This window comes from Chiloscyllium plagiosum, unplaced genomic scaffold (assembly GCF_037043375.1).
Source record: "Chiloscyllium plagiosum isolate Xiang-an unplaced genomic scaffold, Cpla_swu_hap1 HiC_scaffold_35, whole genome shotgun sequence".
Lineage (NCBI taxonomy): Eukaryota > Metazoa > Chordata > Chondrichthyes > Orectolobiformes > Hemiscylliidae > Chiloscyllium > Chiloscyllium plagiosum.
In genome coordinates this window covers 8,106,773-8,117,998 of record NW_028270173.1, presented here as the reverse complement: position 1 = coordinate 8,117,998, position 11,226 = coordinate 8,106,773, and the positions used below count along the sequence as shown (strand labels likewise).

General features: G+C 65.1%; 1 protein-coding gene across 1 annotated transcript in view; it reads right to left on the bottom strand.

Annotated features, from left to right (window-relative positions):
- Positions 1–240: 240 nt before the first annotated feature.
- Positions 241–11,226, bottom strand: part of LOC148140016 (nuclear factor 7, brain-like) — a 30,216-nt gene continuing 19,230 nt past the window's right edge. The window contains exon 6 of the mRNA XM_087979197.1: positions 241–979. Coding sequence (XP_087835323.1) covers positions 465–979 — 515 coding nt within the window. The 3' untranslated portion in view covers positions 241–464. The remainder of the gene's footprint in view (positions 980–11,226) is intronic.

Genomic DNA, 11,226 nt, shown 5'->3' with positions numbered 1-11,226 from the left:
TGGGGATATTGTATATCCTGACAGAGATTCTGTGTAAATCTCCGCCCCAATGATACAAGCAGCTCAGTGGAGGATGCTATGTAAATGCAGTTTTGTTACACCCTCCAGTGTTTGGATTTCTCCCTCAGGATTTCATGTTCCGGGTGCAGAGTGAGAAATGGAAACACAGAAATCCCAGCTCCAGACTGGGAAACAGGTGAAGAGATGGAGGATGGGACTGAAACAGGGAGTAAATGAAGGAAGGAGAGACACAAGATATTTAATTTACTTTTTATTTTCACCATCTGACATTTATATTTGTATCTGATTTATTGACAGTTTGGTTGTGTTGTTACAAAGTATAATCTCAGAATTCAATAACACATTCAGTAACATCCTGTTGTCAATGGGAGGTTTCTGACCCCAATCCCTAACCCAGACCCTAAACCCGGGGGTCATTGTGAAGTCAGGGAGGCCCCGCCCCTTTAACAGCTGATTCTCAGAAACTGGTTTAAACCCCGGGTCCTGAAGAAAGGATAAAGTTTCCCAGTGAATTTATTCCCAGTGAAGGTGTGGAGAAGGGACTTGGTGTCCACGTTGTAAAATGAAACTGTCCCAGATTCATAACTGAGATAAACTCCCACCTTCCTGGGGATCTGACCGACAGGGAGAGGGGATCGAGGAGAGGAGTTTATATAAAACTGATTCCAATCCCGCCCCATGGTCCAGAATCCATTCTCCGGGATCAGACTGACCGGTCTCTTCCTCTCCACAGACTCTGAGGCTACTCCCAGATTCCAGCCCCGATTCCCCCCCACCTCCACCTCCCAGTAATGTCTCCCCGATGTGAATCCCTCTGATCCCAGGGCACAGAGACAGTCTGTAAACCTCTTCTCGGTGTCAGGGAGACTCCTCGGGGACACGGTCCGTCTCAAACTCTTCAGATCCTCAGAGACCTCGAGCTCGGGATGCGCTGTTTCCACATCCAGGGTCACAGAGACTGGGAGAGAAACACAGAGAGTTAGAGACAGTCCCTGGGTCTGGATATGTGGGGTGGGGGAGGTGTGAGTGGGGGAGGAAGGGGGTGTGGGTGGATGGGAGGGGGATGTGTGTGTGGTGTGGGGGTGGTGTGAGTGGGGGGGAGGGGGATGGGTGTGTGTGGGGGGAGGGGGATGGGTGTGTGTAGGGGGGGAGGGGTATGTGTGTGTGGGGGAGAGGGGTATGTGTGTGTGGGGGGAGGGGGATGGGTGTGTGTGGGGGGAGGGGGATGGGTGTGTGTGGGGGAGGGGGATGGGTGTGTGTGGGGGGAGGGGTATGTGTGTGTGGGGGAGGGGAATGTGTGGGGGGGTGTGTGGGGGTGGGGAGGGGGATGGGTGTGTGTGGGGGGGAGGGGGATGGGTGTGTGTGGGGGGGGAGGGGGATGGGTGTGTGGGGGGGGAGGGGGATGGGTGTGTGGGGGGGGAGGGGGATGGGTGTGTGTGGGGGGGGGAGGGGGGTGGGTGTGTGTGGGGGGGAGGGGGGTGGGTGTGTGTGGGGGGGAGGGGGGTGGGTGTGTGTGGGGGGGAGGGGGATGGGTGTGTGTGGGGGGCAGGGGGATGTGTGTGTGGGGGGCAGGGGGATGGGTGTGTGTGGGGTGGAGGGGGATGGGTGTGTGTGGGGGGGAGGGGGATGGGTGTGTGTGGGGGGGAGGGGGATGGGTGTGTGGGGGGGGGAGGGGATGGGTGTGTGTGGGGGGGAGGGGTGTGTGGGGGGAGGGGGATGTGTGTGTGGGGGGAGGGGGATGTGTGTGTGGGGGGGGAGGGGGATGGGTGTGTGTGGGGGAGGGGGATGGGTGTGTGTGGGGGGGAGGGGTATGTGTGTGTGGGGGAGGGGAATGTGTGGGGGGGGTGTGGGGGGGTGGGAGGGGGATGGGTGTGTGTGGGGGGGAGGGGGATGGGTGTGTGTGGGGGGGAGGGGGATGGGTGTGTGGGGGGGAGGGGGATGGGTGTGTGGGGGGGAGGGGGATGGGTGTGGGGGGGGGAGGGGGATGGGTGTGTGTGGGGGGGGAGGGGGGTGGGTGTGTGTGGGGGGGAGGGGGATGGGTGTGTGTGGGGGGGGAGGGGGATGGGTGTGTGGGGGGGGAGGGGGATGGGTGTGTGTGGGGGGCAGGGGGATGTGTGTGTGGGGGGAGGGGGATGGGTGTGTGTGGGGGGGAGGGGGATGGGTGTGTGTGGGGGGGAGGGGGATGGGTGTGTGTGGGGGGGGGAGGGGGATGGGTGTGTGGGGGGGAGGGGTGTGTGGGGGGAGGGGGATGTGTGTGTGGGGGGAGGGGGATGTGTGTGTGTGGGGGGAGGGGGATGTGTGTGTGGGGGGGGGGGGGTGTGTGTGGGGGGGGGTAGGGGGATGTGTGTGTGTGGGGGAGGGGGATGTGTGTGTGGGGGAGGGGAATGTGTGGGGGGGATGTGTGGGGGTGGGGGGGATGTGTGGGGGTGGGGAGGGGGATGGGTGTGTGTGGGGGGGGAGGGGGATGGGTGTGTGTGGGGGTAGAGGGGGATGGGTGTGTGTGGAGGGGGGAAGGGGATGGGTGTGTGGGGGGGAGGGGGATGGGTGTGTGTGGGGCGAGGGGGATGGGTGTGTGTGGGGGGGGAGGGGGATGGGTGTGTGTGGGGGGCAGGGGGATGGGTGTGTGTGGGGGGAGGGGATGGGTGTGTGTGGGGGGGAGGGGGATGGGTGTGTGTGGGGGGGAGGGGGATGGGTGTGTGTGGGGGGAGGGGGATGGGTGTGTGGGGGGGGAAGGGGATGGGTGTGTGGGGGGGGAGGGGGATGGGTGTGTGTGGGGGGGAGGGGGATTGGTGTGTGTGGGGGAGGGGGATTGGTGTGTGTGGGGGAAGGGGGATGTGTGTGTGGGGGGAGGGGGATGTGTGTGTGTGGGGGGGGGAGGGGTGTGTGTGGGGGGGGGTAGGGGGATGTGTGTGTGTGGGGGGGGATGTGTGTGGGGGGAGGGGGATGTGTGTGGGGGGAGGGGGATGTGTGTGTGTGTGTGGGGGAGGGGAATGTGTGTGTGTGGGGGGGATGGGGATGTGTGTGTGGGGGGGAGGGGTATGTGTGTGTGGGGGGAGGGGTATGTGTGTGTGGGGGGGGAGGGGTATGTGTGTGTGGGGGGAGGGGGATGTGTGTGTGGGGGAGAGGCAGATATGTGTGTGTGGGGGTGAGGGGTATGGGTGTGTGTAGGGGGGAGGGTGATGTGTGTGGTAGGGGGGAGGGTGATGTGTGTGGTGGGGGGAAGGGGATGTGTGTGGTGGGGGGAAGGGGATGTGTGTGTGGGGGGAGGGGTGTGTGTGTGTGTGTGGGGAGGGGGATGTGTATGTGTGTGTGGGGGAGAGGGGGTTGTGTGTGTGGGGAGAGGCAGATGTGTGTGTATGTGTGGGGAGGGGGATGGGTGTGTGTGTGTGGGGGGGAGGGGGATGTGTGTGTATGGGGGGTGGGGGTGTGTATGGGGGGTGGGGGATGTGTTTGGGTGGGAGGGGGATGTGTGTGGGGGGGGAGGGGGAGGTGTGTGGGGGGGAGGGGTGTGTGGGGGGAAGGGGTGTGTGGGGGGGGATGTGTATGTGTGGGGGGAGGGAGTTGTATGTATGGGGGGAGGGAGTTGTGTGTGTGGGGGGAGGGGGTTGTGTGTGGGGGGAGGGGGTTGTGTGTGGGGGGGTTGTGTGTGTGGGGGGGAGGGGATGTGTGTGTGGGGGGGGAGGGGATGTGTGTGTGGGGGGGGAGGGGATGTGTGTGTGGGGTGGAGAGGGATGTGTGTGTGTGGGGGAGGGGGATGTGTGTGTGGGGGGGAGGGGGAGGTGTGTGTGGGGGAGGGGTGTGTGTGGGGGAGGTGTGTGTGGGGGGAGGGGTGTGTGGGGGGAGGGGGATGTGTATGTGTGGGGGGAGGGAGTTGTATGTATGGGGGGAGGGAGTTGTGTGTGTGGGGGGAGGGGGTTGCGTGTGTGGGGGGGAGGGGGTTGTGTGAGGGGGAGGGTTGTCTGTGTTGGGGGGGGTGGAGGGAGAGGGATGTGTGTTTGGGGGAGAGGGATGTGTGTGTGAGGGGGAGGGGTGTCTGTGTGGGGGGGTGGAGGGAGAGGGATGTGTGTTTGGGGGAGAGGGATGTGTGTGTGCGGGAGGGATGTGTGCGGGGGGGAGGGGGAGGGATGTGTGTGGGGGGGAGGGGGACGGATGTGTGTGGGGGGGGAGAGGGATGTGTGTCTGGGGGGGAGAGGGATGTGTGTCTGGGGGGGGAGAGGGATGTGTGGGGGGGGGAACGGGGAGGGATGTGTGTGGTGGGGACGGGGAGGGATGTGTGTGGGGGGGGAGAGAGGGATGTGTGTGTGGGGGGAGAGGGGTGTGTGTGGGGTGAGAGGGGTGTGTGAGGGGGAGGGGTGTCTGTGTGGGGTTGTGTGTGGGGGTGGGGGTGTGCGGGGGATGGAGAGGGATGTGTGTGTGGGGGGTAGGGAGATGTTTGTGGGGGGGAGAGGGATGTGTGTGGGGGGGGTGAGAGGGGTGAGTGTGGGTGTGTGTGTGGAGGGGAGAGGGATATGTATGTGGGGGGAGGTGGATGTGCTTGTGGGGGGAGGGCGATGTGTGTGGGGGGGAGCGGGATGTGTGTGGGGTGGTAGGGGGTTGTGGGTGGGGAGGTGGATGTGTGTGGGGGGAGGGGGATGTGTGGGGGAGGGGTGTCTGTGTGGGGGGAGGGGGATGTATGTGTGGGCAGCAAGGGGATGTGTGTGTGGGGGGGAGGGGGAGGTTTGTGTGTGGGGGGGGAGGGGGATGTGTGTGAGGGGGGGGAAGAGGGATGTGTGTGTGGGGGGGATGTGTGTGGGGGGAGGGAGATGGGTGTGTGTGGGGAGAGGGGGATGTGTGTGGTGGGGGGAAGGGGATGTGTGTGTGGGGGGAGGGGGTGTGTGTGTGTGTGGGGAGGGGGATGTGTATGTGTGTGTGGGGGGGAGGGGGTTGTGTGTGTGGGGAGAGGCAGATGTGTGTGTATGTGTGGGGAGGGGGATGGGTGTGTGTGTGTGGGGGGGAGGGGGATGTGTGTGTATGGGGGGTGGGGGTGTGTATGGGGGGTGGGGATGTGTTTGGGTGGGAGGGGGATGTGTGTGGGGGGGAGGGGGAGGTGTGTGGGGGGGAGGGGTGTGTGGGGCGGGATGTGTATGTGTGGGGGGAGGGAGTTGTATGTATGGGGGGAGGGAGTTGTGTGTGTGGGGGGAGGGGGTTGTGTGTGGGGGGAGGGGGATGTGTATGTGTGTGTGGGGGGGAGGGGGTTGTGTGTGTGGGGAGAGGCAGATGTGTGTGTATGTGTGGGGAGGGGGATGGGTGTGTGTGTGTGGGGGGGAGGGGGATGTGTGTGTATGGGGGGTGGGGGTGTGTATGGGGTGTGGGGATGTGTTTGGGTGGGAGGGGGATGTGTGTGGGGGGGAGGGGGAGGTGTGTGGGGGGGAGGGGTGTGTGGGGGGGGATGTGTATGTGTGGGGGGAGGGAGTTGTATGTATGGGGGGAGGGAGTTGTGTGTGTGGGGGGAGGGGGTTGTGTGTGGGGGGAGGGGGTTGTGTGTGTGGGGGTTGTGTGTGTGGGGGGGGAGGGGATGTGTGTGTGGGGGGGGAGGGGATGTGTGTGTGGGGGAGGGGGATGTGTGTGTGTGTGGGGGAGGGGGATGTGTGTGTGGGGGGGAGGGTAGGTGTGTGTGGGGGAGGGGTGTGTGTGGGGGAGGTGTGTGTGGGGGGAGGGGTGTGTGGGGGGAGGGGGATGTGTATGTGTGGGGGGAGGGAGTTGTATGTATGGGGGGAGGGAGTTGTGTGTGTGGGGGGAGGGGGTTGCGTGTGTGGGGGGGAGGGGGTTGTGTGTGTGGGGGGGAGGGGGTTGTGTGTGTGGGGGGAGGGGATGTGGGTGTGGGGGGGAGAGGGATGTGTGTGTGGGGAGGAGGGGTGTGGGGGGGGGAGTGTGTGTGGGGGGGAACGGGGATGTGTGTGTGTAGGGGGGAGGGGGATGTATGTGTGGGGTGTGTGTGTGTGTGTGGGTGTGTGTGTGTGTGGGGGGTGCGTGTGTGTGGGGGGAGGGGTGTGTGTATGGGGGAGGGGGAGTGTGTGTGGGGGGAGGGGGAGTGTGTGTGTGTGGGGGAGGGGGAGTGTGTGTGTGGGGGGGGAGGGGAGTGTGTGGGGGGGGAGGGGGGGTGTGAGCGGGGGGAGGGGGAGCGTGTGTGGGGGAGGGGGAGTGTGTGTGGCGGGGGAGTGGGATGGGTGTGTGTGGGGAGAGGGGTGTGTGTGTGTGGGGGGAGAGGGATGTGTGTGTGGGGGAGGGGGAGGAATGTGTGTGTGGGGGGGAGGGGGAGGGATGTGTGTGTGTGGGGGGGAGAGGGATGTGTGTGAGGGGGAGGGTTGTCTGTGTGGGGGGGGTGTGGAGGGAGAGGGATGTGTGTTTGGGGGAGAGGGATGTGTGTGTGAGGGGGAGGGGTGTCTGTGTGGGGGGGTGGAGGGAGAGGGATGTGTGTTTGGGGGAGAGGGATGTGTGTGTGCGGGAGGGATGTGTGCGGGGGGGAGGGGGAGGGATGTGTGTGGGGGGGAGGGGGAGGGATGTGTGTGGGGGGGGAGAGGGATGTTTGTGTTGGGGGGGAGAGGGATGTGTGTCTGGGGGGGGAGAGGGATGTGTGTCTGGGGGGGGGAGAGGGATGTGTGGGGGGGGGAACGGGGAGGGATGTGTGTGGTGGGGACGGGGAGGGATGTGTGTGTGGGGGGAGAGAGGGATGTGTGTGTGGGGTGAGAGGGGTGTGTGAGGGGGAGGAGTGTCTGTGTGGGGTTGTGTGTGGGGGTGGGGGTGTGCGGGGGATGGAGAGGGATGTGTGTGTGGGGGGTAGGGAGATGTTTGTGGGGGGGAGAGGGATGTGTGTGGGGGGGGTGAGAGGGGTGAGTGTGGGTGTGTGTGTGGAGGGGAGAGGGATATGTATGTGGGGGGAGGTGGATGTGCTTGTGGGGGGAGGGCGATGTGTGTGGGGGGGGAGCGGGATGTGTGTGGGGTGGTAGGGGGTTGTGGGTGGGGAGGTGGATGTGTGTGGGGGGAGGGGGATGTGTGGGGGCGGAGGGGGGTGTGGGAGAGGGGGGATATGTGTGGGGGGGAGGCGAATGTGTGGGGGAGGGGTGTCTGTGTGGGGGGAGGGGGATGTATGTGTGGGCGGCAAGGGGATGTGTGTGGGGGGGGGAGGGGGAAGTTTGTGTGTGGGGGGGGAGGGGGATGTGTGTGAGGGGGGGGAAGAGGGATGTGTGTGTGGGGGGGATGTGTGTGGGGGGGAGGGAGATGGGTGTGTGTGGGGAGAGGGGTGGGTGTGTGTGGGGAGAGGGGTGTGTGTGTGTGGGGGGGAGAGGGGTGGGTGTGTGTGGGGAGAGGGGTGTGTGTGTGTGGGGGGAGAGGGATGTGTGTATGTGGGAGGGGGAGGGATGTGTGTGTGGGGGGGAGGGGGAGGGATGTGTGTGTGTGGGGGGGGAGAGGGATGTGTGTGAGGGGGAGGGATATGTGTGTAGGGGGAAAGAGTGATGTGTGTGTGGGGGGGAGGGGGAGTGTGTGGGGGGAGGGGGAGTGTGTGTGGGGGGAGGGGAGTGTGTGTGTGTGTGTGGGGGGAGGGGAGTGTGTGTGTGGGGGGAGGGGAGTGTGTGTGGGGGGGTGAGTGGGGGGAGGGGGAGTGTGTGTGGGGGGGGAGGAGGAGTGTTAGGGTGGGAGGGGGAGTGTGTGTGTGGGGGGGAGGGGGGGGATGTGGGTGTGTGGGGGAGGGGGAGGGATGTGTGTGGGGGGGGAGGGGGAGGGATGTGGGTGTGTGGGGGGGGAGAGGGATGTGTGTGAGGGGGAGGGATATGTGTGTAGGGGGGAAGAGTGATGTGTGTGTGGGGGGGAGAGGGGTGTGTGAGGGGGAGAGGTGTCTGTGTGGGGGGGTGGAGGGAGAGGGATGTGTGTTTGGGGGAGAGTGATGTGTGTGTGCGGGAGGGATGTGTGTGGGGGGGAGGGGGACGGATGTGTGTGGGGGGGAGGGGGAGGGATGTGTGTGGGGGGGAGGGGGAGGGATGTGTGTGGGGGGGGGAGAGGGATGTTTGTCGGGGTGGAAGAGGGATGTGTGTGGGGGGGACGGGGAGGGATGTGTGTGGTGGGGATGGGGAGGGATGTGTGTGGGGGAGGGGGAGGGATGTGTTTGTGTGGGGGGAGAGGGGTGTGTGTGTGTGTGTGTGGGGGGGGAGAGGGCTGTGTGAGGGGGAGGGGTGTGTGTTGGGGGTTTTGTGGGGGGTGGGGCTGTGGGGGGGAGGGAGAGGGATGTGTGTGTGGGGGGTAGGGAGATGTTTGTGGGGGGGAGAGGGATGTGTGTGTGGGGGGGGTGAGAGGGGTGAATGTGGGTGTGTGTGTGGAGGGGAGAGGGATGTGTATGTGGGGTGGAGGGGGATGTGCTTGTGGGGGGGAGGGTGATGTGTGTGGGGGCAGGAGCGGGATGTGTGTGGGGTGGTAGGGAGTTGTGGGTGGGGAGGGGGATGTGCGTGGGGGGAGGGGGATGCTGTGGGGGGAGGGGGATGTGTGTGGCGGGAGGAGGGTGTGGGGGAGAGGGGGATGTGTGTGGAGGGGAGGGGGATGTTTGGGGGGAGGGGGATGTGTGTGGGGGGAGGGGAGGTTTGTGCGTGGGGGGGAGGGGGATGTGTGTGAGGGGGGGAAGAGGGATGAGTGTGTGTGTGTGTGTGGGGGAGAGGGATGTGTGTGAGGGGGAGGGATATGTGTGTAGGGGGAAAGAGTGATGTGTGTGTGTGGGGGAGGGGGAGTGTGTGGGGGGAGGGGGAGTGTGTGTGTGGGGGGAGGGGAGTGTGTGTGGTGGGGTGAGTGGGGGGAGGGGAGTGTGTGTGTGGGGGGAGGGGGGGTGTGAGCGGGGTGGGGGAGTGTGTGTGTGGGGGGAGGGGAGTGTGTGTGGTGGAGTGAGTGGGGGGAGGGGGAGTGTGTGTGTGGGGGGGAGGGGGAGGGATGTGGGTGTGTGGGGGGGGAGAGGGATGTGTGTGAGGGGGAGGGATATGTGTGTAGGGGGAAGAGTGATGTGTGTGTGGGGGGGGAGAGGGGTGTGTGAGGGGGAGGGGTGTCTGTGTGGGGGGGTGGAGGGAGAGGGATGTGTATTTGGGGGAGAGTGATGTGTGTGTGCGGGAGGGATGTGTGTGGGGGGGAGGGGGGGGATGTGTGTGTGGGGGGGAGAGGGATGTTTGTGGGGGGGAGAGGGATGTGTGTGGGGGGGAGGGATGTGTGTGGTGGGGATGGGGAGGGATGTGTGTGGGGGAGGGGGAGGGATGTGTTTGTGTGGGGGGAGAGGGGTGTGTGTGTGTGGGGGGGGAGAGGGCTGTGTGAGGGGGAGGGGTGTGTGTTGGGGGTTTTGTGGGGGGGGTGGGGCTGTGGGGGGGAGGGAGAGGGATGTGTGTGTGGGGGGTAGGGAGATGTTTGTGGGGGGGAGAGGGATGTGTGTGTGGGGGGGGTGAGAGGGGTGAATGTGGGTGTGTGTGTGGAGGGGAGAGGGATGTGTATGTGGGGTGGAGGGGGATGTGCTTGTGGGGGGGGGAGCGGGATGTGTGTGGGGTGGTAGGGAGTTGTGGGTGGGGAGGGGGATGTGCGTTGGGGGGAGGGGGATGTTGTGGGGGGAGGGGGATGTGTGTGGCAGGATGAGGGTGTGGGGGAGAGGGGGATGTGTGTGGCGGGGAGGGGGATGTGTGGGGGGAGGGGGATGTGTGTGGGGGGAGGGGGATGCGTGTGGGGGGGAGATGGATATGTGTGTGTTGGGGGAGGGGATGTGTGTGTGGGGGGGAGGGGGAGGTGTGTGTGTGGGGGGGAGGGGGATGTGTGTGTGGGGGGGGGAGAGGGATGTGTGTGTGTGGGGGGGTGTGGGGGAGGGGGATGTGTGTGTGGGGGGGAAGAGGGATGTGTGTGGGGGGGATGTGTGTCGGGGGGAGGGGAATGTGTGTGTGGAGGGGAATGTGTGTGAGGGGGAGGGGGAGGGATGTGTGTGGGGGGGGAGCGATGTGTGTGAGGGGGAGGGATGTGTGTGAGGGGGAGGGATGTGTGTGTAGGGGGGGAGATGGATGTGTGTGTGTGGGGGGGAAAGGGATGTGTGTGGGGGGGAAGGGGATGTGTGTGGGGGGGAGGGGGATGTGTGTGTGGGGGAGCGGGATGTGTGTGTGGGGGGGGAGGGGATGTGTGCGTGGGGGGAAGGGGTGTGTGTGTGGGGAAGGGAATGTGTGTGTGTGGGGGGGAGGGGGATGTGTGTGTTGGGGGGGAGGGGAATGTGTGTGGGGGGGTAGGAAGATGTGTGTGGGGGGAGGGGGATGTGTGTGTGTGGGGGGTATATGTGTGGGGGGTAGGGGATGTGTGTGGGGGGTAGGGGGATGTGTGTGGGGGGTAGGGGGATGTGTGTGGGGGGGAGGGGGATATGTGTGTGGGGGGAGGGGGATATGTGTGTGGGGGGAGGGGGATGTGTGTGTGTGGGGGGAAGGGGGATGTGTGTGTGGAGGGGGGGAAGTGCGTGTGTGGGGCGGAGTGGGAGTGTGTGTGTGGGGGGAGGGGGATGGGTGTGTGGGGGGAGAGGGTTGTGTGTGGGGGGGAGGGGGGTGTGTGTGGGGGGAGGGGGATGTGTGTGTGGGGGGAGAGGGTTGTGTGTGGGGGGCGGAGAGGGATGTGTGTGTGGGGGGAGAGGGTTGTGTGTGGGGGGCGGAGAGGGATGTGTGTGTGGGGGGGAGGGATATGTGTGGGGGGAGGGGGATGTGTGTGTGTGGTGGGAAGGGGGATGTGTGTGTGGAGGGGGGGAAGTGCGTGTGTGGGGTGGAGTGGGAGTGTGTGTGTGGGGGGAGGGGGATGGGTGTGTTGGGGGAGAGGGTTGTATGTGTGTGGGGGGAGGGATATGTGTGGTGGAGGGGGAGGGGTGTATGTGTGGGGGGAGGGGTTATTGTGAGGGGGAGGGATATGTGTGTGTAGGGGGGAGAGGGATGTGTATGTGGGGGGGAGGGGATGTGTGTGTGGGGTGGAGGGGTGTGTGTAGGGAAGGGGATTTGTGTGTGTGTGGGGGGGAGGGGGATGTGTGTGTTGGGGGGGAGGGGGATGTGTGTGGGGGGGTAGGAAGATGTGTGTGGGGGGAGGGGGATGTGTGTGGGGGGGATGTGTGTGGGGGGGTAGGGGAATGTGTGTGGGGGGAGGGGGATGTGTGTGCGGGGGGGAGGGGGATGTGTGTGCGCGGGGGAGGGGGAT